Raw genomic sequence first — 27,856 nt, forward strand, 5'->3', positions numbered from 1 at the left:
CAGTCTTCACAGAAGCAAAGCCCAAACCACACCCACTGCCTGGAGTCCATTCTGACCCACAGCGCCCCTAGAGGACAGAGTGGAGCTGCTCTGTAGGGTTTGCCAGGCTATTGTCTTCACAGAAGCATGTTGCCACGTCTTTCTCCCACGGAGCTGCTGGTGGGTTCAAACCACTGACCTTTTGGTTAGCAGCTGAGCACTTAGCCACCGTACCTCAAGGGCTCCAAAATCGTCTGTATGCAACACTTCTTCAAACCCCAGGTGCCCTTCCTCCATTCCATAAGCCTGGCAAAGGCTATCTATTTTTCAAACCCAACACAGGTTCCCCCTATGCCCTGAAGTCCTGCCCACCTCCTGGGGCGGCACTGACTATACCATCCTGATGGCCTCAAATGTACCAACAAGATTGCTAAGGGTACAGGACCAGGACCGTTTCGTTCTGCTCTACGAAAAGCAGCCCCAAGTCCTAGCCAACTTGATGGCATCTAACTGTGGCCTGCTACATTTACTTGTCCACCGGAATCTCTCCCTCCCAGAGGGACAGATTCTTGAGGGTAGGAAGTCTATCTTTCTCACCTCTGTCCCCACAGCCTAGGACAGTGCCTGGCACACATTGGAAATCCAATTACTATTTGTTGACTTAAATAAATAAACAAAGGAGCTTTGGTGGCATAGTGCCTAAGGCACTTGACTGCTAACCACCAGCCATTCCCTGGAAGGAAGACTGGGCAATCTACTTCCATAGTGATACTGCCTCAGACACCCAGGGAGGGATCGCTATGAGTTGGAATCAACTCAAGGGCAGTGAGTTGGGTTTGTTTTGGTTTTGAATAAACAAATGGATAGACTTGCCATGAAGGGTCTGAGAAGGATGGGGGAGATTAGCTACAAGGTGACTGTCTGGAAGAGACTGTAAGGTTTGGGGTTAAGGACTCTGTATGCACCAAAGTGTGCCAAAGAGTGGTACAAACCACTTGAGTTGATTTTGACTCCTAGTGACTCTGTAGGACAGAGGAGAGCGGCCCCATAAGGTTTCCAAAGCTGTAAATCTCTACAGAAGCAGAACGCCTCATCTTTCTCTCATGGAGCAACTACTGGGTTCAAACCACTAACCTTCTGGTTAGCAGCCAAATGCTTTAAGCACGTGCCACCAGGGCTCCCTGCTGTGTGCACAGCCCCACCATCTCTCAGCCCAGAGGAGCTACTCAATGGAAGGCTGACTGCTGAGGAACGAAGGCACTAGCTGTGCATCCACAATGAGTGTTTTCCTTTCTCAAGCACCTCTTCATTTTCCCGTCCCACAGTTACTGGCACACTATCCCAACAATGGACATGCCATGGACGTCTTGGAAGAAGGCAAGCAGGTCAGGAGACCAGGCTGAAGAACCTGCCACTTTGGAACACACTTCCACCTCCTTGAGCAGAAAGCCCATTTCTATGCCACCTGGAAACATGGCTTACACGTGTGCTGCACTCTGCCAGTTTGCCCACACCTATGGAGACAGTGGACCAGCCTAACGTGGTGGCCACGAAACTGCCTTGGTGACCCTCCTCCGAACGCTGTGTGAAGCCCGGTCTCTGGCTACTTCTCCTTCTCCTGCTTCCAACCACCAGTGTCTCATGGTACAGGGCTCAGGTGTCAGCATCATCCCTCTCTCAACACACGTGACAGCTCAGACGGGAAAACACACAGCACCTTTAAGGAGAGACGGGCTAGACACTGCAAACGAGCAGAGAGGCCTGCTGTGACCAGGCTGGGTGCAGGTCACAGAGAAGGACAGAGCAGCAGTTAACACTGTTCAAGGGACGCCTATGTTGAAGGTGCTTGATACGCAAGTGGGAGGACTCAGGTGGTTCTTAACACCGCCCCTGACGGGAAATCACAGGAAGCTTTGCGGGCTGTGCACAACTGTCTGCAAAGATGGAAATAAATACGAGCAGTGACACCCGGACTGCTTTGCAACTACGCACAAATGCCTTCTAAAGATGCTTCGTTTAGAGAAAACACCTCCTTGAATCCTGCATTGTTTGGAAAAAAAAAAAAAAGACAACCCCTTTGAAAGAAAATATACAAGACTAAAATAAAGCTGCATTAAAGAATGTGGGTGGTTCAGTTTGTGGGTCAACTTGGCTGGGCCTGCTTGAGTGGCTGGGCAGCAGGATGTAGTATTCCCCATGATGAGACTGGTCATCAACTCCATGGTGGAATCTACTGTGAGCAGTTGAGTAGCTGCCCTAGGGCTGTGGTCTGCTTCCTGTATATAAACAGAAGCCTTGGGAAATGGTCTCCAGCTGATGGCACGCTTGGACCCTGCGTGTAGCTGTGTCGCCGCTCAGCAGCCTGCCATGATCTGCTGACTTTGGGACTCACAATGGACTTGAATTAATGACCTGCTGTGTGGTTTAGTGACATCAGGACTGTGCCTTTTTACTTGTCAACCTTGGGCTTGGCAACCTCAGCAGCCAGCAGCTGTCTGAGTGAAGGAAAGCCTCCAGCTTCAGTGGGCCAGGAGCTGGAGGCAGAGCTGAAGCCCAAGGCTGAGGGGCTTTCACTCAGCCCCTAAAGCTTGGCACTTTGAACTTGGACTTAAAGCCTCCAAATTGTAAGAATAAACTCCTGTTTTTTTAAGCCATCCCATTTGTGGTATATATTCTTGTCAGAGCGGCACTAGGGAACTAGAACAAAGAATAACCAATAACAGTTAAGGTATAAAAATGGGCAAATCAAAAATTTCTATAGGTCCAAATGGCTTTCTTTAAATCTTGTCCAGGCGTCTTTTCCAGCTGCATAGATGTAATTACTCCCTACCCACCTCTGCTGAGTCAATCTCAGCACATAGCAACCAGTGTTACAGAGCACACCTGCCCCCCGAGGGTCTCCCAGGCCGTGACTTACAGAAGCAATCATCAGGCCTTTCTCCTGTGGTACCAGGGGGTGGGTTCAAAATGCCAATCTTTCAGTTAGCTGTCAAGTGCAAATGGTCTGTGCCACTCCAGGGGCCCATACCATGATCAGAAATTAGTTTACACGAGTCCTTGACACCTTAGCAATTAATTCATGTTTTGTAGTCAGCACTTCCATATACCTGGTTTGGGTGTAAACTCTGCCTTTAACTAGCCGAGCCTGAGAACACCTGGCTGGCTGGTATGTACGGCTGTGGCTCCCTGGCAGGCACAACCCGCTGGCATAGAGAAAATGACAAGTCACGGAAGGGATGCCGTGTCCAGGCCTTCATTACAAGTGCGAAGGCCAACACTGACCTTAGGCTGGCACCACGCACACCGCTGCGACATCCGACCCCCTTCCTGTGCTGGCCGCATGCCTACCTGAATTAGGTGAGATGTGCAAGCCGCTCATGTCCTTGGCCAGACCGTTGGTCTTGGGGCTGGAGATAGGAGCGCAGGCTGACGTGGCTCGGGGTGGCCTCTTCCCCGGGACTTTCACAGTTGTTCGCAGGAGATCAATCTCTTTACCATGAACATTCTGCATGTAATCCTGTGCAAAATGTTAAACACCCAAGAGAGATTAGTAAGAGGGCTCTTACAACCCAGGACAAAAGGCTCTGCTAGATATTGTGGGCTGTAACCCCATGACCCTTCAGTGGAGAATGCACTTGGAATGCATGAGGTTTCTAGTCTGTGGTAGTACTGGCAGTGTCACCGCCATCTGCATCCCACTGATATCAGAGCTTGGCTCTGTGTCCTGAACTATAACCCAGACACTGGAAAGACATGGTGACACATGATGCTTCCCTCCTGGGGATGACAGACCAGCTGGGAAAGAAGTTGCATATAAAGTTGAGACTTATTTTTGAATTACTGCTTATCGATGGCACCAGGAGGCTGGAGTGATGCGGCAAAGCTTAGGCAGAACTCCACGGACTGGAATTTATTTTGTAATCACCCTTCTGTCTCAGATGGCAGGAGTCCCTGGCAACCTACTTCTGAAAAATCAGCGCCTGAAAACCCTGCAGGCCCAGTCCTGCTCTGACACACAGTTGTCGCTGCGTCAGTCAAGTCCACGCGGCGACAACGGGTTCCCAGACGGACACTGGCAGTCCCTGGGCTGCAGACGATAGTCGCTCCTGTGTCTGCAGTATTTGTAGGTAAGTCAGAACAGGTGCATATGTTTCTTACTGAGTGTGAGAAAAGGAGCTCTGGTGGCACGGTGGGGAAAGCATTCAGCTGCCAACCAAAAGGTCAGTGGTGTGAACCCACAGGAGCTCCTTGGGAGGAAGACCAGACAGTCTGCTTCTGTAAAGACTGACAGCCTTGGGAACTCTGTGGGACAGTTCTCCTCTGTCCTCTAGGGTCACCATGAGTAGGAAGTGACTCAATGGCAGTGGGTTTGGTTTTGGCTAGTTTAAGGCAAAGCTCAAGCCTTTTCAATGACCCAAAAGCAAGTGCAGCAGGTGAAGATGATTATGATGAAGAATTTTTTGCAAGTGGGGGCTGCTTCAATCTCTTCAAACTGTGAGCAGATTTACATAATATGAAAGGACAAGCAGGATTTGTCTGTAAGGCGGATGTCTGGGTACTGTGGTGCCACGGGTCACTTAACGTGGCTCTTCTAGCCATGGTCTTTGTGACTCCCACCAGACGACGGGGTGGGACCATAAAATGTGAGGGGCTTGCAGTCCACCAAGAGGCCTGGAGAGCTTGCTAATAATGTAAGTAAGGTACATGGCACCCTTGTGGAGGTGTGACCATGCAAACAAGGTGTATGGAAACCTAATGTGGGGACTGGCCAGTTCTGCCATCCTGCTAGGCTTAAAATGAGCCCTACCAGCGGCAGAAAGGGGGAAACCTCTCTACCATCAAGAAAGAAGAGCCAGTAGTAGACTGCATCCTTTGGACCCAAGATCCCTGTGCTGAACAGGGATCCTCCTCGGCCAGGAGACAGAGAGAGTGCCTGGCTGAGTTGGCAAGAGACAGGAAGAGAAAATCCATGGCAGCAGGACCAAGAGACTGTACAAGACACAGTGCTGGGCTTCCTGGTCCATGGAGCAAGAAAGCTGAGGGCCTTTAGGCAAGAGGTTGTGGGCGGTGTGGGGTGCCTCTTTGGGCACCTATCTGCATAGCTGAAAGAACTTTCTAACACTGGCCCAAGCAGGCCCGAGAGAAGTGTGCCTGTAACATGGCTGAGAAGAAGCTGTCCTGACTGAACAATTGTACCTTGAGTTGTTTCTGATCCTGAATAAAGCAGCTCTAGTGGCACAGTGGTTAAAACATTTGGCTGCTAACCAAAAGGTCGGTGGTCCAAACCCATGAGCCGCTCTGCAGGAGAAATATGAGGCAATCTGCTTCTGCAAAGATTTACAGCTGTGGAAACCCTTTGGGGCAATTCTACTGTGTCCTACAGGGTTGCTGACTCAGAATCAACCGGATGACAGTGGGTTGGGCTGGGTTTACTGCTCTAATAAACCCTGTAATCATGAGTATTGCCTGTGAGTTCTATGTGGCCGTTACAATGAATGACCTAATACAGTGGAGAGGTACAGGGTGCTGTGGGAAGGGAAGTGGTGTCAGAATCGGTAAAAAGGTCGGAGGGTGGACACACGTTCCTCACAGGAACCAGCCTTGGGCTGTTGATGTTCTTGATTCTCCTCCCCCATTGTGATGTTAGAGGAGGTTGGATTTTGCCACCCCTACATCCTTTTTGCACGTGTCATTAGGTATTTAGATAAGACTGAAGTTACCTGGTACGAATTCAGGTGAAAACTAAGCAAAGGGGCAACTGTTTGATTTAAAACCAGGAAGATGTCTGGATGGTGGGTGGTACGGCATTGAAAAAGAATGGCGTTCACAGACGGCTGTGTAACAGCCAAAAGTTAAAGCAGCCAGCACAGTATTAGACACACAAGCGTTATCTTCTTCCAAGTGGAGTCCGCAGAAGTGATCTCACCCACTACGCCCCCCCCCCCCAGAAGCTGAGCAGGTACCAGGAAGCTACTGGAAGGCCAGTTCTTCATTAAAAGCAACGGCCTCAGGCAGTGAAACAAGAGCTGAGACTTGGTCGGTGTGTGGGGGACAAAAGGTGGTAAGGCAATGCAGAGCCAGGGTGAGAGCTGCCTGGTGGCAAAAAGTTCCAAAAACCAAACCTCACCCACTGCCTTGGAGTCGATTCCGACTCACAGCGCCCCTAGAGGACAGAGTGGAACTGCCCCAGAGGGTTTCCAAGGCTGTCAGTCTATGGTAGCAAAGCCCAAACCACACCCCCTGCTGTGGAGTTGATTTTGACTCACAGCGCCCCTAGAGGACACAGTGGAACGGCCTTGTTTCCAAGTCTGTAAGTTTTATGGAAGCCGCCTGCCTCATCTTCCTCCTATAGAGCAGCTGGTGGGTTCAAACTCCTGACCTTTTGGTTAGCAGCCAAAAGCTTTAACCACTATGCCACCAGGGTTCCTTGCCAATTAGTTTGTTGTTATGTGCTGTTGAGTCAGACCTGACTCATAACGACCCCTCCTTGGGTTTCTGAGGTGGTATCACTATGGAAGTAGATTGCCCAGCCTTCCTTCCGGCCAATTAGTTACCGACCCTTTAATATATTTTTTGGTAATGAGCCCTTGGCTATGGACACAGAACTTTTTAAAGTGCATGTATGCATATTAAGGAGCTCTGGTGACACAGTGCCTAAGGGGTTTGACAGCAAATAAGAAGGTTGGTGGTTCAAACCCACCAGCCGCTCCATAGAATGAAGGTGGGCAATCCACTTCTGTAAAAATTTACCAGCTCGACTTGATGACGGTGGATGGTGCTTTTTTGGGGGGATGCATATTGGGGTCCTGGGAGGTACGATGTTCACACGCTCGGCTGCTCACTGGAAGGCTGGCGGTTTGAGTTCACCCCGAGGTGCCTCAGAAGAAAGGCCTGGCGACCTGTGAACTCCTTCTGGAAATTCAGCCCCTGAAACCCTATGGAGCTCAGGTCCACTGGACACACATGGAGGCGCCAGGAGTCAGAGCTGACTTGAGGGACTGGCGGTGGGACGTCCCTGGGTAAACCAACACTGCACATCAACAAGAGATACTCGGAATGACTCCCAGATGAGTGACATCTTAAGTCGACCGAAACAGGAAATGGGGACAAGCCACCTTGCTCCTTGGAGGATTCCTCGGGGGTCCCCCCAGCACTTAACGTGTGTGTGTTACAGGTGCTTTGGTTCAGGTCCCTGGAATTTTGGAAGAGCTGCCTTAGAAACGTGTGTTCTGCCTTCCACGACTACCAGGATGCTGGAAAAGTGAGCCGTTTGCTGGTAACTGCCGGCCCACGGAGTGAGCTGATGCCGAGAGGGAACGTGAGAAGGTTCAAGAAGCAGTCCCTTAAAAAGCAAAGTGCAAGGGGTACAAGGCCCAGCTGGCGGGACCAGGAGCTCAGATAGCACGTATCGAGAGAGCCACAAAGGACTCCAAGAAACAGGACTGGAGGCCCATGAATGACCCTGACAGCTCCTGGGAGAGGTTGTGGCTTTTTGAAGGAAGAGCAAAGGCCACGTTCCCGGAGGTGAAGGGCTGAGAGGTGGCCCTCGGTCCCTCAGTGAGCTGGACGAGTCGACTGAGGGAGGGAAGGGCACAGGTTCTGACCCAGGGGAACCAACGGGTCCTAAGGTCAGTGCCAGGGACTGAACTGTGTCCCCAAAAGATGTATCAAACGCCTGACCCTGGTACTGTGACTGGCCCAGTTTGCAAACAGGGTCTGTGAGGACACTGTCAGCTGTGCTGGCATCGAGTCCTTACTGAAGGAGGGTGGCTCCTAGGCCAGTCTGACTGGTGACCCTTATAAAGGCAGGGTAGATAGACACACAGGTGCAGAGGAGCTCTGATGGCACTGTGATTAAAGCAAGGGGCTGCTAAGCAAAAGGTCAGGGGTCTGAACCCACGAGCCGCTCCAGGGGATAAAGATGTGGTAGTCTGCTTCCACAAAGATGACAGCCTTGGAAACCCTATGAGGCAGTTTTACTCTGGCCTGCAGTATTGCTATGAGTCAGAACCAACTTGATGGCAGTGGGTTAGAGTTACAGAAATGAACCCCAGTGGCACAACGGTTAAGCGCTCAACTGCTAACTGAAATGCTGATGATTCAAGTTCACCTTTGGCTCCATGGAATAAAAGACCTGGTGACCTGCTCCAGTAAAGATTAAACCCCAAACCAAACCTGTACTTGGCGAGTTGATTCTGACTCATAATGACTCCACAGGACAGAGAAGAGCTCTCCTAGACTGTCAGTCTTTACTGAAGCAGACTGCTACATCTCTCTGTTGTGGTGTGGCTGTTAGTAACCAAGCACTTTAACCACTGAGCCACCAAGGCACCTTCTGTAAAGACTACAACCTAGGAAGCCCTATGGGGCAGTTCTATTGTGTCATCTAGGGTCACTATGACTGAGAATCTGCTCAACAGCACACAACAACACGTTTACCTAACCCTCAAGCCCTCCTACACGTGGGCTGGCAAAACTGTGACTTGACAAGATCATGTCACACAGGGAGCTACGCTTGGCACAGAAACTCCATGGAAATGGTCACCATGCTTAGAAACCCTCCCAAATAGGACTATGGAGAAAGCTGCGGTGGAAAGGGTGTGGACCAATGGTGGGAAGACATTAGCATCAGCAATTAATAAGGAGAGTTGTCAGTTGCCATGGGGTCAGCGCCCGACTCACGGGGCCCCCTTGCACAGGAGAGCGCTGCCCACTGCCGCGCCGTCCGCACCGTCCCTGCGGACAGCACCGCTGTACTCCACAGGGTTCTCATTTGCTGATTTTCATAAGCGGATTGCCAGGCCTTACTTCCCGGTCTGTCTTAGTCTGGAAACCTCCACTGCCAGGCGGGTGGGGGCCGGCATGGGGGGCCTTCGCTGGAAATCCAACCCCAGCCTCCTGCATCCGTGGGCCACAGGTGCCTTCAGGGCCGGGGCAGCTGTGGCTAGCAGCTTCTAGAGCCATGGAGCGGGCTCTGGGACTGGAGTACAGGGCCCCTCTCATGACAGCACCGTCACACCCACGCCACAAAGCACACATGGAGGCACATCAGAAGGCGAAGTGATCCCAGCTCAGGACTGGGTTTCTGTTTTTTTTTTAAATGGTTGTCCTTAAGCGTCTTTAATTTACTTCCATTCATATCCATTGGAAATATGCAAACCTAGTTCTAAAATCAAAGTTAATGCTGGTAAATAATGAATCCCTGCTGGCACAGTGACTACTTTGAAAATACCAACTTGCTATAACTTTCTTCTTTAATGCCAATTCTTAACAAATTAAAATACAATAACAGGAGTGTAATTGGGTATTTATTGCTTATGGGCTCTGAAATGAGGCTAATCAGAGAACGACTAAGCCACAGCGTGGGCTCCGTTAATAGGCACGTTTTAACATACAATAACCATGATATTTTATTTAAAATTATGATAGAAATGTACCGAGCGCCTGCTCTTTGGGGCTGACTGCGGCAAGCCACCGTATTTCTCTTTGGCTCAGCGTGGGCCAGGGGATGTTTTCCTGCTGGAGTTAGATGCCGAAACTTCAGAGGGACTAGTTCTAAGAATCAGAATATAGGCTTGGCGACACTTGTATTTCAAGGCACTACATTTAAAAAAGGGAAATTTTACAAAGTACATTTGATAATCAGGAAGTCCTGCGACCTGGAGCGAAATAAACAGTGGAATGCCGCGGCATATTTTCTCCCAAGAGAAGTGACCCGGAGCCTTCTTTTTTTTAAGGCTTTTTGAAAGGACTCATCCTTTCATCTCGGCCCAGCTTGCTACTTCAAGAATTAAAGCGACAAGCCCTAAACAACGCGCCGCCTCAGAAGCGGACAAGCAGCTTGATGCGCGTGTCCCAGGGACCTGGCTGCGTAACAGAAAGGCGGCAGGCTGGATTTTGATATGCAAATGTTTCCGTGACCAGCCTTCTCCGTGTTGGTTGTAGAAAATGCTGATCTAAGATGAAAGGGGAAAAAAACCCTTTAACAAGGCATGAGGGTAATTCAAAGCCAAGTACTTTTAAACAGCACTTAACAAGTCCCTGGGGCCCACTCAAGAACCAGGCCCCCACAGAGGTGCCATCTCCTGCCCCTCAACAGCTTGAAAAAGTAGTAATTGCAACCCGATTTGCATTTTCCTTCTGGAGGTGTCCGCGCTCATCACGCGGCACATTCCTCCCGAGCAGGCGCCTGAGCAGAGGGACCCGTTGGCGAAGGCGCGGATGGCTCCGTAACTGCGCGGCTGTCCCCCTGCCACCCAGCGCCTGCACCTCTGCCGCCCCTTGTTTTTTACATTGTGCTCCTAATTATGTTGCATCTATTGCCGTACACTTAATTAGCTGCATTAATGTGATTTCTTTTCACATAGTCAAGCAATTAAGAGCTATGATTGAGTTTCATTCAATTAGCCTCAACAAACATGCTAATTGATGTCCCAGATGCAAATGCAGTGCCGGAGAGAAACCTGCTAGCGACTGAGAGCTGTGTAGGGGAGACCCAGGCGCCCAGCTTGCTGACAGAAGCACCGCTTATGGCGCCTTCCACCCTCTGCAGGGACTGCCTTCGGAGGATGCCAAGCCACCAGGGCCGTACCATCCCAGATCACTCCCCATGCGGAGAATTAACGGATTCATGGCTGTACAATGCCATCCTGAAATCATGCAGTTCCACGTTCGCAGGACTTGGAAGCATCCGTTGGGTAACGTTTTGCTCCAGTGGGGAGCGTGGTCCAGCCTCATCAAAACTGTGCCGTGACGCTGATTTGAAACACACACAGACCCACCCCAGAAGGACACTGGGGAGGTGTGTCTGCCTCTTCCTCTTGGCCATCCTCGAGCCTTCTCTGAGCGTGACGGCCTGCGGTCCTCAGGGGCTGGGGACTTCATCTTAGTCAGCTCTGGGGTATTGGCCATTTGAAGTGAAGCCTGAAATACGGCAATCCATCAAAAGTTGCTAAAAATCTTCTCACTGTATTGATTCCCACGGCCTCGCTCCTGGAGGCTTCCTTTGGCTGTCTGGTGAAAGATGGTTGGCTGATGTGCTCATATGGGCACTAAAAGCAGTTAACAAGATCTTAATGCTCAGTGGAAACGCCGGACCATGCAATGGGCATCTCAAAACCAGACCGCTCCGACCGAGGGCGAGGCACTGGAGAGCTGACGCTGCTTTCGCACCTCGCTCTTCAAATGCAGAATCTGTGGTGAACAACACTCTGCTGCGACACAGGAAACCAAAAGCAAACTCACTGCTGTCACGTCGAGTCTGTCTCAGATTGACCCCCACTGGGTTGCCAAGGCTGTCCATCTTTACAGAAGCAGGCTGCCCCATTTTTCCTTCCATGGAGCAGCTAATGGGTTTGAACCGCTGATCTTCTGATTACCAGACAAATGTCTTAACCATCACAGCACCAGAGTTCCTTGCTGTTTCATATACTACCTGAATATCAGGACTCCCAAGTCCCACAACTAAATAGAGGGAAAAATACTGGGAGTTTTTGTTCCAATTAGGTTTTCCCCTTGGGTGCTGGTCTCTAACTATAAATGCATGCTGAGAAATTTAATATTTGACACTAACATGCGATATTCCACCAAAGTCTGCAAACTCTTGGGACATCCCAGAGCACATCCCGGTCTTTACGACACGGCCGATCTAAGTGGGCTCCTCGTCTTTGCACAACGTGGCTTCACAGCAGTCTCAGCGCCAGTGTTTCAGGGGCCCACGGGCTCAGCACCATTGCTCAAAATCATTCCAAGACCTTACTGGCTTCTTTCCACTGTGTTGACGTTTGTTTTGATGGCGCAAAAGCAATGGTGGGTGAAACGGCGCCTCAGTGAGAACTAGGGCAGCGGCACCAAACTGCACGAATAGTCATTACTCGCTGCCTCCCTCTCCAAGTGAAGATGAAAATCAAACAAGACCGGTCTCATTTAAGAATGCTCTTCATACAGAAATAAAAAGGGATTGATTTTAAAAAAGCTCAGCCCCGAGCGCCCGTCTTCTTAATTCTCTGAAAGACGGGTGGCGAGGTGCTGCTGCGCCCTGTGGGACGTTCGCCGCCCTGCACCGAGCGCTCCCACCCCTGCGTAAGGTGTAAGCTGACGAGCCACTTCGATGGGACAGGATTTTCACTGGGAAGAACCACCGCCCCAGACAGACTCTGACTGTCGGGGGCAGCTGGCAGATCTTCTTAAAAATGAACAAACTGAACCTGGCACTTCAAGGAAAACAGCTGACGGTATTTACAACCAACGATAAAACTTGAGCTTTCTAGTGAAAATTAGAATTTTGGAGAAGTCAGACCCCTCACTCCAAGCTTGACGGCTTCCCAGTCCTGAAAGACGTGGACAAAGCTGGTGGTGAGATGAGGGAGGGCGGGCGCTTGCTATTCTAGGATAAAAGCGCCACCACTTGGAGACATGCACAGCTCAGCCAACACTATTTCCCAAGGGACTGATGTGGGATGCCAACATGCACGGGGGTGAAGGGTCCATTTAAAGAGCGAGACCGTGCAATGGGGGCAGAAGTAACAGAGAAGGGGGAATTTGGGGAGATGGTCTCAGACCCACAGCACATAACAAGCTTTAGCAACTAGACCTTGTTGACCCCTGTAGTCGTATCCAAGAAGACTACAATTTGGAAGACGTGTATCCAGAATGCTCCTTAGAAGCGAGGAGGGAGACCTTGCTCGCTCCATTTTGGACACATCACCAGGAAAGATCAATCGACAGAAAAGAACGTGCTTGGTAAAGCAGGGGGTCAGCAAAAACCAGGGAGACCCTCCGGGAGATGGGCGGACGCAAACGTGCCAATGATCATGCAGACAGAAGAGGGCCAGGCAGCATTCCATCCCGCCACAGCGTCACGACGAGTCAGGGCCAAGCCAATAGCAACTAGTGACTAAAATAATCATCTCCACCAAGAGGGCTTTCCGCAGGGATCGGAGACGGCGGTTCCAACCTCCGCCCTCTCTATCACACCTATGGATGACTGCTTGTGTTTTTTTCCCTACTTTAGACAAAACGACAGATTGTGACGGACTGAAGGTGGACATACACAGAGATAAGAACCCAGCTCTCTTTTGAAGCCAGCCATCAATGAGATTTGAACAAATGTAAAACAATGCCACTCTTCTCACAATTCTGTTTTGGAAAATATATTTTTCATAATAAATTTTATTTATGTTTAACGGGTTTATTAGTTATTTTAAATGAACAACTATACAAACATTTAAATATTTTTCTCAGCTTTAATTTCTGGCCCAACAAACATCAACAGATAAAATCCACATCAACAACAGTTCTTGGCGTTCCCCAGAGCTCTGTATTCACAAAACAGCCGACGGCCTCTGGGGCATGAAGTTATGAGCAACCCTGGGAAGAGACCCAAACTGGACCCAAGCAAAGAATCTGTGAGATGGACGGACAGGTGGCTCAACACAGCAACAACAGGGAGGACACGAGGACGGGGCAGCGGGTGTCCCACCATCCCCGGGGTCACCAGGATTCAGAGCCCACTCAGTGGCACCTAACAACAACAACAACAACAAAGATATTGTAAATGCTCTTCAGACTTGTTTGTCTCCTCGTGGAGGAAGAGAGAGAACCGTAGTGTCCATTTTTACTAGACTTCACCAGTGTCCGGATTCAAAGAGGAAGCAGAAGTTTGTACAAGTAAGTTCTATTTTTAAAAGCCTTACTTCTGGGCTCAAAATAAAAGTCGGTAAGAGAAGTCATTGTTCGATGCACGGCTGCTCCCCAACTCCATTTAGTATTATTTTCAAAGGAAACTAATCTCTGAAGACAGACACGATTCCATTCATTCACAGAGATCAAGTCAATGTTCAGGTCTAGCATTCATGAATAACCAACAATAGCCTGGGACACAGTGACAGGGACAGAGGAATGTGACACCCTAAAAAATACCATACAAATATCGTAAAACTATGGACAATCTTCAGGCACAGCCTTTCAGATCACAAACTCAAAGAAGACAATTTTTCCTTCTTTCCAAAGAACCTTAGTCACAATAGCAAGGTAGGAGACAGCTTCAAAGAGAAAAATCCTATCAGAGGTAATTTTGTTTCCCAAGACAGTCAAGAGAATTCCAGCATCTCCGCTCCACGGCGGCCTTCGGAAAGATCACGGGACGCTGTGCCCATGAATGTGACTGCGGCATGGCAGCGAGAAGGTGCCAGGTGGATGGACGTTGATGGCAATGGGTGTGACTTTACTGTCTGCTTAGTTTGAAGTCTGGCTAATCGTGAATGTGGTGGCTTGTGCGCTGCTGTGGTGCTGGCGGTGATGTTACCGGTATTCCAAATACCAGCAGGGGTGCCCCTGGGGACAGGCTTCAGCACAGCCTCCAGACTAAGGTTAGAGATGAACTTCCCAGCGATGAACTTCCGGGACTCAGCCAACGACACGCCCGTGGGGCAGGCACAGAGGAACACTGTCTGATAGGCATCGGAAGACCAGTCCCTAGGCTGGGAGGCACTCAGGACGCATGGGGGTGTGGCCAGACTCAAGCACGGCAACGGCTGTCAGGATGGCGGGGGGCCGGGCACCGTTTGCTCCGCTGTTGATGGGGTCACCATGCATCGCAGCCAACTTGCCAGCAATGAGCAACAGCAGTTGTGTAACGTGCATGCAGCACGTGTGTAACCCGTATGTAACGAGGGCCGGTGACCGGTCTGGAGGGCCGGCGGTGTGTTTTTGTGCAGAGCAGAGAGCCAAGTGCCGCAGCCCTGGCAGAGCCCTGTCCATGTGCTGCCAGGGTGAGTTTCCAACATTCGTGGGTCAAAGTCCAACATTAGCCCAGGGGGACAGGCTATTACAACATAAATCAAAACAGCAGAAAATTCCAAATTGAATTAAGAGAGTACCTCTTAGCTCTTGATTGTGTCTTCCTTGATTGACCTAGTATACTGAGCTCTATACTGCACGAGAGATTTTTCTCATTTCAGTTTAAATTGAGTATTACCCTGCTGCAGCCTACGCATGTGCGAGCCTAGTCTGCCCTGAAGGACGTGTCAGGGATGGAAATGGCTGCGTCTTCCACACCACTGTGGGCCTCTTCCACGGTGGGCACAGTGGCATTTTACCACCAGGAACTCCAGGGAGCCTGCTCTTTGCCTCCACTCTAAAGCAGCCGCCATGGTGCCAACTGACTCCCAGAGACCCCACGGGTGTTGGAGCAGAACTGGGGGTTCCATGAGGTTTTCAAGGGCTGATTTTCCAGGTGGATTGCCACATCTTTTTTCCCAGGTCCTCTGGATGGACGTGAACCTCCAACCTTTTGGCTAAGCAGTCCAGCACTTAACTGTTTGTACCACCTAAGAAGGCCTTCCTTTGCTACACTAGAATGTTCACCATAGTGACAGGAGGCCTGTCTGAGTGTCTTCAACACATCCTATTCCACGGCACAGGAGGTCTGGTGGTGCCCCAAACCCAACCCAGCGCAACCCAACCCACTGCCATCAAGTGGATTTCGACTCATAGCGACCCCCATAAGGATTCCAAGGCTATCAATCTTTATGGAAGCAGAGTGCCCCATCTTTCTTGCATGGAGTCCCTGGTGGGTTTGAACCACTAACTTTTTGGATGGCAGTCAAATGCCTTAACCACCACACCACCAGAGCTCCTTCCTTGGTGGCACAGTGTTAAGCAAAAGACTGGCAGTTCAAACCCACCAGCTGCTCCATGGGAGAAAGACGTGGCAGCTGCTTTCCGTAAGGATTACAGCCGAGGAGTCCCTATGGGGCGTTCTCCTCTGTCCTGCAGGCTACTTAGGAGTCAGAATCGACTCGCCGGCAACAGAGTTGGCTTTTCTCATTTGGTGGGATGATTTTGCTAGAATCCACAATACTCCACCAAGAACACATACCTCTGTCTTTTGAGCACACTGAGGACCACTGCAGCTTTTCTCCTGCACTTTGACCTCAGGCAGGACACACACACACCCACTTCAGTTTACGGTATGTACTTGGTCTTACTGCTGACTCGACCCTGGGCCTCTGCAGAGCTCAGAAGGCTCACCAGGGATCTTCCCTCTATGCACCCATACTTTGTAGGAATTATTTCATCTCCTACATCTGATGGCTGCCAAGGTCATTCACAGTAACATAACCAGTTACACAGCAGATAACCAGCAGCTAATTCCTTGAGCATGTTAACTTCCCGTGCCCAATTCCATTAAGGAAATCTTCAGCCACCGCGGCTCAGCTTTTCCTGGGCAGAGGCTGAGGCCTGGGCCCCACTGCCATATCCTTCAAGGGAAGCAATGGTCTGAAGCCACCCAGAGGTTCCGTGGGAGGAAGACCTGACACAGTCTGCTCCTGACGAGACTATGGCCTGGAAAACCCTCCGGCACAGCTCTCGTCTGTCCCACGGCTGGCTCCAGGTCGGAATCGCCTGGGCAGTGCCCAGCAACCACAGAGCCGGGGCAGCCGACCCCAACGCGGCTGTGGGGTAAAGTGAGATGATACAGGAAGTGCTTAAAAGCGCACCAAAGCCCTCAATAAACGTTGGCACTTAACGTTCTCGTCCAAGAAAAACAAGTATTTTCGCTTTGACGTAACACGGCCATTTCTCGAGTAAAGATGGGTTCTCCCCTAAGGTAACGGTTCTGACACGGTCGGGATGACCTGCAAAGCTCTTTTCCGCGTGCAGCTTAGGGAAAACACCGGCCTGTGCAAATGGTTCACCTTTGCTACTTTTTCTTTCTTCCCTTCCTTTCTTTTTTTTGTTTGTTTTGGTGGTGATGCGGGGGAAGGCATGTACATGGGAGTCAGACGTTTTTATTGCAAAATGCCGTCTGGAAAAGATGCAAAACCAAATTGCTAAAATGCAAAGGGGGAAAATCGGGGCAAAACAAAAGGCCCCTTCCCCTTGCTTATTGAGTTCAAAGGCATAGCAGGCAGCACCCTGCAGCAAATGGGAAGCCACACTAATTTTAAAGCCATAAAACGCTATAAAGTGCCCTGCGGGGCAGGACTGCACTGAGGCTAGTAGCACCTAAATAAGACATGGTTCATTTACTTCGCAGCTTAGCCTAATGTAATCATGGCGGATTCTTAGCCTAGAGATGTAACAGGCAAATAGCCGCTGTGGCGGAGGCGGCACTCGCAGCCACTGAGGGGGCCGCCGCTAGATTGCTGTTGATTAGAAGATTTTTCAGTTTTGACAAGCGCTTAATGAACATCAATCGCACCTTGATTGGTTTCCCTTTGGGGCCACGGGCGCACCTGAGAAGCTGCCACCCTCTCCAGCCCCACCTCGCCCCTCCCCCCGAGACCTCGGCAACAAGCCGGCAATCAGGTTATGAGCCGTGCAGGGAAATATTTATAAAATATCATAATGAAATGCAATTTCTTAGTGGAAGTGAGAGAACATTTCTTGCGACCCCCCACGTCCCCACTCTCCCACAGAGCGTCCTCTCTGCTACTGAGCACCAGGGAGGGGAAGAAATGGTGGAGATGTATTTGGCCGTTTGCAAGCATTCCTGGGCACAATTCATAAGCACTGAAAGGCCAAAAGTGCATCCAAAGGACGGCCAGGGACCTTCCAAAATGCCATGCTGTGTACTGATAAGACAGCATCCCACGGGACTACTGGAAGCTTTAGGACACACCCATAAGCCACACATGTAAATCGTGCATGTATTTACGTCACAGAGGGGTGCTATCGCGTGGAGGTTTGATTTTCTACTCACAGTGACTCCACGAGGCAGAGCAGCATGCCCTGGGTCAGGTGCACCTTAGTCTTCAAAGTGACTTATTTGTTTATTTTTTCAACACTTCAAAGAGGTGTTTTGCTGCAGATTTGCCCAGTGCAACACATCATCTGATTTCCTGACTACAACTTCCATGGGCATGATCGTGGATCCGAGCAAAATGATATCTCTGACAACTTCAGTCTTTTCTCCATTCATCGTGATGTCGCTTATTGGTCCAGTTGTGAGGGTCATTGTTTTCTTTATGTTGAGGTGTAATCCATAGTGAAGGCTGTAGTCTTTAATCTTCATCAGTAAGTGCTTCAAGTCATCCTCACTTTCAGCAAGCAAGGTTGTGTCATCTGCGTATCGCAGGTTGTTAATCGTCTTCCTCCAATGCTGATGCTGCACGTTCTTCTTCACACAGTCCAGCTTCTTGGATTATTTGCTCAGCATACAGATTGAGTAAGTAAGGTGAAGGATACAACACTCACCTTTCCTGATTTTAAACCACGCAGTATCTCTTTGTTCCGTTCAAGCTACTGCCTTTTGGTTTATGTACAGGTTCTGCATAAACACAAGTATTCTGGGTTCCCATTCTTCAGAGTGCAATCCACTTGTTATGACCCACACAGCTGAGTGCTTTTACGCAGTTGATAAAACTCAGGTCAACACCTTTCTGGTACACTCTGCTTTCAGCCAAGACCCAGCTGACACCAGCAATAATATCCCCCACTCCACATCCTCTTTTGAATCGGGCTTGAATTTCTGGATGTTCTTTGTCAAAGTTGGGAGCTCTGATGGCATAGTGCCTAAGGCATTTCACTGCTAATGAGAAGGCTGGTGGTTCAAATCCACCAGCCACTCCTTGGAAGGAAGACTGGGCAATCTACTTCCATAGAGATACTGACTGCCTCAGAAACCCAAGGAGGAGTTGCCATGAGTTGGATACGACTCGAGGGCAGTGAGTTCGGTTTGGTTTGGTTTTTTGTCAATTACTGTTGCAACAGTTTTTTAACCATCTTCAGCAAAATTTTATTTGCGTGTGATATTAATGATATTGTTTGATAATTTCTGCTTTCTATTGGACTAGTTTTCTTTGGAATGGGTACAAATATGGATCCCTTCCAGTCAGTTGGCCAGGTAGCTCTCTTCCAAACCTCTTGGCATAGCTGAGTGAGGGCCCTCTAGCAGGGCATCCATTTGTTGAAACATCTCAGTGGGTATTCCGTCAGTTCCTGGAACCTTGTTTTTTGACCAATTCCTTCAGTGTAACTTAGACTTCTTCCTTTGATACCACTGGCTCTTGATCATATGCTACCTCCTGAAAAGGCTGAATGGTGATCAATTCTTTTGGCCACAGGGACTCTGTGCATCCCTTCTATGTTCTTTTGATGCTTTCTGCGTTTTTCAATACTTTACCCATTTGCTGTTGTTGTTATGTCCCATGGAGTCAGACCTGAGTCACAGCAACCCCTCCTTGAGTTTCGAAGGTGGTATTACTATGGAAATAGATTGCCTAACCTTCCTTCTGAGGAGTGGCTGCTGGGTTTGAATGCTACCAGAGCTCCTATTCCTTCAATATTGTAACTCGAGGCTTGAATTTTTTCTTCAGTTCTTTCAGCTTGAGAAACGCCAAGTGTGTTCTTCCCTTTTGCTTTTCTAACTCCAGGTTTGCACATGCTATTATAATAATTGATTTTGTCTTCTTGAGCTGCTCTTTGAAATCTGTCCAGCTTTTCTGGTCACCATTTCTTCCCTTTGCATAGCTCTTCTAGGTTCAAGAGCAAGCTTCAGAGTCTCTTCTGAAATCTATTTTTGTCTTTTCTTCCTTTCCTGTCTTTTTAATGATCTTTCGCTTTTTCTCCCTGATGTGACCCCACACCTCGTATGGTGTTCAGTCACTGGTGCTCAGTGTGTCAGACCTATTCCTGAGATGTTCTCTAAAGTCAGGTGGGATGTAGTCAAGGTTGTACTTTGGCTCCTGTGGACTTGTTTTAATTCAGCTTCAACTTATGGTCTGTTCCACAGTTGGTCCTTGTTTTGTTCTGACTGATGGTGCTGAGCTTGTCCATCACCTCTTTCCATGTATGTAGCAGATCTGACTCTTGTGTATTCCATCTGGTGGGGACCACATGTAAAGCTGCCATTTATGTTGTAGAATAAAGGTATTTCCAACGAACAGGTTATTGGTCTTCCAAAATTCTACCCTATGAACCCCAGCGTCATTTCTATACCAAGGCCGTATTTTCCAACCACTGTTGATGGCATGACTGATCAACTTCAGACTGTAGAAGTTGGTAAAAATACTCAACTTCTTCACCTTTGGTGGTGATGTATTGGTGATACATTAGTGGCTGGTGAGTAAATTTGGATAGTTGTATTAACTGGTTTTCCTCATCCTATCAGTGACTGACAGCACTATACTGCAGGACAGATCTCAAAATGTTCTTTCTGAAAACAAACACAATACCATTGCTCTTCAATTTGTCATTCTGGACATAAAGACCATGACTGTCCCATTGAAAATGGCCAATACCAGTCATTTCAGCTCACTAATGCCTAGGCTACTGACCTTCAAGCGTCCCATTTCCTTTATGACAACTTCCAATTTTCCTAGCATCACACTTTGTACATCCTACTTTCTGATTACTAATGGATGTTTACAGCTGTTTCTTCTTATTCTGAGTTGTGCCACATCAGCAAATGAAGGTCCTGAAAGCTTTACTCCACCCACGTCATAATGGCTGAGTCTACTCTGAAAAGGCAGTTTTCTGCCCTCCTATTCTGAGTGCCTTCCCACCTCAGGGGCTCATCTTCCAGCACTGTATCAGGCAATGCTTGCTGCTAGTCACAAGGTTTGCACTGGCCAATCATTTCAGAAGTAGACTGTCAAGTCCTCCCTCCCTGTCTGCCTCAGTCTGGAAGCTCTGCTGAAACCTGTTCACCATGGGCGACCGTGATAGTATTTGAAATACCGGAGGCATAGCTTCCAGCATCACAGTGTCACGCAAGCCACCACATTGTGACACACTGATAGAGGGGTGGTGGAGAGCAGTGTCACATTTACAGAAAAACCCAAAGCCCAGAGGGTACCAGTGCAGAAAGCAAAGCCTTTCCATACACCCCTGGCTACTGACTTTTTAAATAAACCAAAGGGCTATAGAAATGCTCTGAGGGTAAGAAAATGAGATGGCTGTGAAGCTTAATGAGTTCTGAGGAACTGATTTGATTACCAAAACCTGTCTCCATGACTCCTACAACCCATGGAATCCTCAGTGAGCGCCAATCACCGCTGTGCCTACACAGCAGCTCTGAGGAGTCGACTGAGTCCCGACGACCCCAGGTGCTGCACTGTAGGACTGCACTCCACAGAGCTCCCAATGCTGCCCTTTAGGAACTGGACTGCCAGGCCCTTCTGTGAGGTAACCCCTGGGCGGACTGGAACCTCCGACTTCTCAGTTACCACTCGAGGGTTCATCTCTCCTCCCCGGCTCCCTAAAAATTAGAACCTGCGCTTGAGTAACCATATTGGTTACTGTGTCCTTTACATGGAAGAAAGGGTTCCACTTAGCAGAAAAGTAACTCAACCCGAGATGCGGTGCTGTCAAACCCATCTGTACCTGGTGCTGGGCAACAGTGCGTCCACGCCAGCTCACAGCGCCCCCATGGGACGGAGCACAACTGCCACACAGGGTTTCCTAAGCTGTGACCTTGACGGACAGACTGTCAGGTCTTCCTCCTGTGGAGCTGTTGAGTGGGTCTGAGCACCAACCTCTCAGTTCGCAGCCAAGCACTCAACTGCTGCTCTGCCAGGGCTCCTTAAGGACCACGCTCCACGGAAGTTCTCATCAGAAGATGAAGCATGCTTAGCACAGCTGTGCGTGAGGACATGCCACACCCAACCCTTTCTCAGCAAGAAAAGGAGGCTGTCCCTAAAGCGTGGGTTGTTCCAGGGTCTAGAGGATTCACATCTGGAGCGTGGGGCTCCGCCTTTGTGGTTTTCACCGTGGGACTGGAGGAGGCCGCTTCCCTTGTCTTGAATGGCTTCTTGAGAAGGGTGCCTACTGAGGGTCACTACAGACCTTTCTGCGCTTTCTGCACCAGGACAGAAGTGGATTCTCTGTCAGACGTGAATATGGGAACTTAGTGGCATCTGTATGCTGATGACAACGCAGACTGTTCCAGTCTGGCCACTGGGTTTAGGGAAAACCTCCGCAGCACACCGACTCAGAGGCTTGGTCGGAGGTGGGAGATCAGGAATGGCGCTTCCACCAAGAAATCAATCACCCCGGAGGTCGGTTAGCCCTACAGCGGTGCGCTGCGTGTGGCTGAGAAGATGGAAGGTATCCTACCGGTATTTCACACACTAGAAGGGTCATCCATGGTGGACAGCTTCCAGCAGAGCTTCCACACTAAAACACGCTAGGAAGAAAGGCCTGGCAATCAACTTTCAAAACTCAACCAGTGCAGACCGCACAGACCCAATGGAACACTGCCTGACAGAAGGCGGGAAGGCGGCCCTTTGTTGGGAAGGCACGTGAAACACACTGTGGCGGCCACGTTGGACTGGGACGTGGCGACGGTCACGGAGATGGCACAGGACTGGGCAACGTTTTGATCTGGAGCACGTGGGGCCATGTGAGCCGGGGCTGACTCCGTGGCAATTCAAGAAACTCAAAAATGCCCTTCAAGAGGGACAACTGCAGCTCTGCACGGGAGGGAGACACACTTTGAACTTGGGCAACAGGCAGAGTGGGAAACAAAGACAGGTAGGGTTGAAAGCACAGGCCACTCAGGTACATGACCCTGTCTGCCCAGTGTGGGGAGGCGAGGCCTGTCCACGGTGGCCACAAGCACCCCAGAAGGGAGCTCAGTCCCAGCTTGGAGCAAGGGTCCTGGGACGGGCACAGTAACGTCCTCGGCGCGGCTGCACGGCCACAGAGCTCACACTTCCAGGCCCACTCAGGGCGCCCCTGCCCCCGCCCCATCTTTCTTAGTGAGCCCTGGACGGCTGAAGATGAATAGGTGGCCACACTGAACTGTGACGCCCCGAGGTCACAGTGCTTTCTCATTATCCTCTCCATTTTCCATCAAGGTGGTCCCTAAGGCTCGTATCTAAATCCACAGAAGCAGAGTCTACAGCTCCCAGAACAGGCTGGCCTCAGCCGACCCAACTGTGAGCCACCAGAGTGTCACCCAACTCCAAGAAAGTGGGTGACACCCAGACCTCTCCCTCCATACAGTCCCGCAATCAGAGCATTTAAGGGTCGTGCTCACAGACAGTTCCTCAGAGAAAGAAACTCATCGGTCCCCGAGCAGCAGCACAAGACGACACACGTGTTTCTTTATGTCAGTCTTATTTAAGGCCTTCTATTGTGTTTGTGGCACTGTGGTTAAGATACTGGGCTGCTAACCAGAAGGTCAGTGGTTCAAACCCTCCAGCAGCTCCACGGGAATAGATGAAGTAGTCTGCTTTCGGGAAGATTTACAGTACTGGAAACCCTATGGGGGTTGCTATGAATTAGAACTAACTCAGTGGCAGTGGGTTTGGGTTTTTTTAAATTGTGTTTGCGAAGTGCCAGGTGTAGAGAAAGACACAATTAAACTGGTCAGTCCTGGAGCCAGGCTGCCCCACTCCTGTTTCTCAGAACGCGGTTAGCCTCAGAACCGGAAGTCCCGTGGACTGGGAACCCCTCAGTCCTGGGTAGTCCAGGCCAGCTGGCCCCCCTACTCGGAGTGTCTATAAAATCAAAGCAATCGCACTGCTTCCATTCAGCTTTCTTTCCCACCTGTTATCTAACTGGATTCAATGTTAATTGATTAACAGCATCTCAGGAAGAAAAGATGAGGCAACTGAACTGGGTTTTTCTGGGCCCTACCACCTAACAGTTGGTGGTTCAAACCTACCCAGTGGCTCTGTGGGAGAAAGACGTGGAGACCTGCTTCTGCAGATGGCGTCCCAGGAAATCCCATGGGACAAGTATACTCTCTGTCACACGGGTTTGCTATGTGTCAGAATGATCCCGCCCACAGTTTCAACCTTGGGATCACTGTTCCCTCAGAACTTCACACATTAGCTTGTGTGCTCAGAGCTGCTGCTGTTGTCACTTGCTGTCAATGTCCACACAACAGAACAGTCACCATGCCAGCAGGCTTCCCACGTACAGGCAAGCGATACAACACTGATCACACTGTTCACTGCTGGCCTGGCATTCCTCACAGTCACCGGAACACACACTGTATGTAGTTACCACTGTTATCCCCAGTATTTGTTACCTAGCACCACTCTGACAGGAATATACCAGAAATGGGGTAGCTTGAACAAACAGGAGTTTATTCTCCTACAGATCGGAGGCTTTAAGTCTGAGTTCAAAGTGCCAGGCTCTAGGGACTGGGTGAAAGCCCCTCAGCCTTGGGCTTCAGCTCTGCTTTCTGCTTCTGGCCCACTGAAGCTGGAGGCTTTTCTTCAGACAGCTGCTGGCCGCTGAGGCTGATAAGCCCAAGACTGTGTCACCAAGTAAAAAGGCACAGTCCCAATGTTACTGAACAACTTGGCAGACCATTAATTCAAGTCCACTGAAAGTCCCAAGGTTGGCAGAGCATGGCAGACTGCTGAACAAAGACATGGCTACATGCAGGGTTCAAGCGTGCCAAAAGCTAGAGACCATTCCCCAAGGCTTCTCCTTATATACAGGAAGCAGACCACAGCCCTAGGACAGCTACTCAGCTGCTCACGGTAGATTCCACCATGGAGGTGATTACTAGTCTCATCATGGGGAACACTACATCCAACTGCCCAGCCACTCAACCAGGCCCAGCCAAGGTGACACATAAACTTAACTACCACAAGATTCTAATGATATTTTCACAGTGACACACTTGAGTCTGAACTAACCATAACAGACAATCTCAGCAAATTTCCAGTGAAGAATTCTTTCTCTGGATTGTCAGGACAGAAATCTCCCTGCCAGTCCTCAATGTCCACCTTAAAATGAACTGCCCAGGACAGAACGTGGCCTGAGGGCCATGCAGCATATGCAGATGCAGGATCTGGGATCCATCCCAGCTCCTGAGAGGGTGGGAGCCCAAGGCAAGAGCCAGAGTCTCTTACAGACACAGTGTTGTGGGCACTCTGGACTTCTACCCTCTTCAGCCTGGCCACCAACAGCACCCCTGCAGGCTGAGCTGTGACATGGGGGGAACGGAGTTTGGGAACCACGGGTCTTCAGGAAGACCTCAATGGCGAACAGGAGCACTGGGCCCTAGGTTAGAGGTCCCCCCTCACCTCGTCCCGTCCACACCCCTCCTTCTGTCCCCATGCCTCCTCGCATACTGCAGGATGTACAGGGACCCCCTCCACTGCTAACAGCTCCTAACATTTGGGGGAAGAGCTGAAGCAGCTTAGGCCATCCGGAAGTAGGTGAAGGGTGGGGTTAAGGCTGCATGGGACCCGCTGACATTGCTCACATAAACTCTTAGGGAACTTTCCAGGCTAGGATGCAGCTGTTTCGTGCACTTGTTCTTCCCTGATATCCAGAGAAACTGTCGCCTCCTATGACCCACTCACTCATCAGCAACCCCATTCCATTGTTTACGACAGAGGTTCTCTCCTGTGGAAACCAGCTATAGTTTCGAGGGAATGCTCACTTTGAGGAGTTTTGTTTTTTTTAGAGATGTCACTTTGAGGACTAAGGTGCACCTGACTCAAGCCAGGGTATTTTCAATTACCTCATGTGCATACAAAAGCTGGACAACGAATAAGGAAAACCAAAGAAGAAATGATGCCTTCGAATTGTGGTTTAGGTGAAGATACCGAATATACCACAGACGGCGAGAAGAGCAAACAAGTCTGTCTTGGAAGAAGTATAGCTGAAATGCCGGATGGCAGGATGGTGAGACTTCATCTCATGTACTTGGACATATTATCAGGCGGGAGGAGTCCTGGGAAAAGGACATCATGCCTGGTAAAGTAGAGGGCCAGTGAAAAACAGGAAAATTCTAAATGAGATGGACTGACACAGTGGCTACAATGATGGGCTCAAACATGGTGACAACTGTTAGGATGGAATATGACTGGGCAGTACGTAGGGTTGCTGTGAGTCCGAAACAACTCCACGGCACCTACCAGCAACAACAATAATGGTAACAACAGGGACTGCTCAGAGAGCAGCCACAGGAAATATACCCAGGTTCTGTAAAAAGGCTTCCTTCCATACCCACTTGGTGTGGCACAGGGAGGGTATCAGGGAACACAAGGTTGGAGCCTAATAAAGGGTGGCAGTGAGGCTGCACTCCACGCCAAAGGGGCCCAGGGTTGTTGGTCTCCTGAAAAAGCTTCTCAAGACCCGAGCTTGAGCTTCAGGATAAAAACAGAAGATGCTTCCAGAAATGACGCCCTGACACTGGGCAGAGTTAGAGAGCTCAGCAGGAAGGTGTGATCAGAGGAGAAGATGGGAAAAGGAGGCTTGAAGCAATGGGGTCTGAGAGGGAAGCGACATCCTGGGGGCCATGACCCCATGTAGGTCCTATCTCTCGGAGTTCTGAGCGCAGCAGGCACGCTATGGAAACCCACAGCTGCCACAATGGCAGCTGAGCCATTCCAAGCATACTCGATGAGCTGGTCAACCTCCCACCAACCTGCTCTCATACACATGAGGGCCTGCAATGCCAGGTGTCCCCAGTTTCATGACTGGCAGTTTGTTTCAAAGAGAATGTCAATCCTCTAGGATCCCGCAGTTCAGGGCACAGCTGGGGCCACACACCCTGTTTGTTCTGTCAAGAGGCCTGGTTTGTTTTCCGCCACACTAAAGTGGGAAAAACATCTGTTTGGGATTGAAGCTTGTGTTCCACGTGCAAAGGATGATCCCTTACCCAAACGCTTCCATGGACAGCTGCGTGAGGAGGAAATCCATCTGTTTACTGAACTGATCTCGTCCACAAAAGCCTCTGAAAAGGCCTCCAATGAAGGCATTTACAAACACCTGCAGGAGCCTGGAGAAAGGTAGGAAATGCTGGTCTGCTGCTTCCCGACACCAAATCAGTGCGAGTCGCAGCCCACTGGTGTTGGAGCCACTTCTCCAAGCAAACGTCTGAGGAAACAGATGCTGCTGGAGCCTTTAGGAGCTGAGGAGACAGGACTGTAAGGTCGGGGGTCAAGAGCTTGACTGGCAGCACCGCCCACAGGCAGGCAGCCAACTCTGGGCCTGCCTCAGCCAGCTGTCATTGTCTGTCTGTCTGGGGAATGTGGCCTGGCCCTTTTGCTAGGATTTGTATTTCCGTAAACTGGAGCCCTCACAGCAGCCCTGGAAGGGACTGGGGTCATCCACACCAGCTACTGGCCATCACAGGTGACCAGCTGACAGGGACCACTACCTGAGCACCCACGCCACGAAGGGAGAGGACACGGGAGAAGACCCCGGGGTTTCCACTTCCTGAGTCCTGTCCTGAGAACAGACACGTAACCCAAGACCCTTTGAACTTTGGGTGAAGGAGTCTTGAAGGGATTGGAAGAAGAGCATCACACCAAGAGCCCACACGATGCTGGTCTGTTTCCAGAGTAACTCGATCCACAGTTTATGCCTGGACCAGACCCTCAGTTTGTGCCAGACCCTCAGTTCCCCAAGTTGACCATGGAAACCGGGTCGATGGTGGCTAGGGGTGGAGTCAGGGCCTACCCTGATGATCCCAAAGCTCTTATTAAGGAAAGTGGCTTCTGCCCAGAGGTCTCCCCTCAGATATCCCCTCTCGACTTGTCACAGACGAATGCCAGATGTATTCAGCTCTTAGGGATCTCATGTTTCCTGACAACTTGGAGTGGATCCACCTCAGGTACCCCGCAGAGAATGTACCCAGAACTCACCACCCACTGCTCCCAACTTTTATCCAAACATGGGGTGAAAAATAAAGCCGGTGAAGGCCAAGCCATCGTCCAGGCCTTATGGAGTCAACGCCATCCGGGAGGAAGCTGCTCCCTTAGATGAGATCGCGCACGTTCAGGGTGGTATGGATGCAGACGAAACCCCTCCGGCAGGGGCTATGAACCCACTCAATAATGCCAGTTCCCAGGAGAATGGCATTACCTGAAGGCAGGAAGTGGATTTGGCTCTTGCTTGACATGCAATTGTACAGAGCCCCACTGTACCTCTTTTCTGTACCTCTTTTCTGTAT

General features: G+C 50.1%; 1 protein-coding gene across 1 annotated transcript in view; it reads right to left on the bottom strand.

The window, feature by feature from the left end:
* The window catches only part of AGAP1 (ArfGAP with GTPase domain, ankyrin repeat and PH domain 1), a 666,775-nt gene that overhangs the window by 242,877 nt on the left and 396,042 nt on the right, over positions 1-27,856 (bottom strand). The window contains exon 11 of the mRNA XM_007941633.2: positions 3,328-3,496. Coding sequence (XP_007939824.1) covers positions 3,328-3,496 — 169 coding nt within the window. The remainder of the gene's footprint in view (positions 1-3,327; positions 3,497-27,856) is intronic.

The sequence above is a fragment of the Orycteropus afer genome, unplaced genomic scaffold (genome assembly GCF_000298275.1).
Source record: "Orycteropus afer afer isolate SDZICR_OR568_19922 unplaced genomic scaffold, OryAfe1.0 scaffold00006, whole genome shotgun sequence".
Taxonomy (NCBI): Eukaryota; Metazoa; Chordata; class Mammalia; order Tubulidentata; family Orycteropodidae; genus Orycteropus; species Orycteropus afer.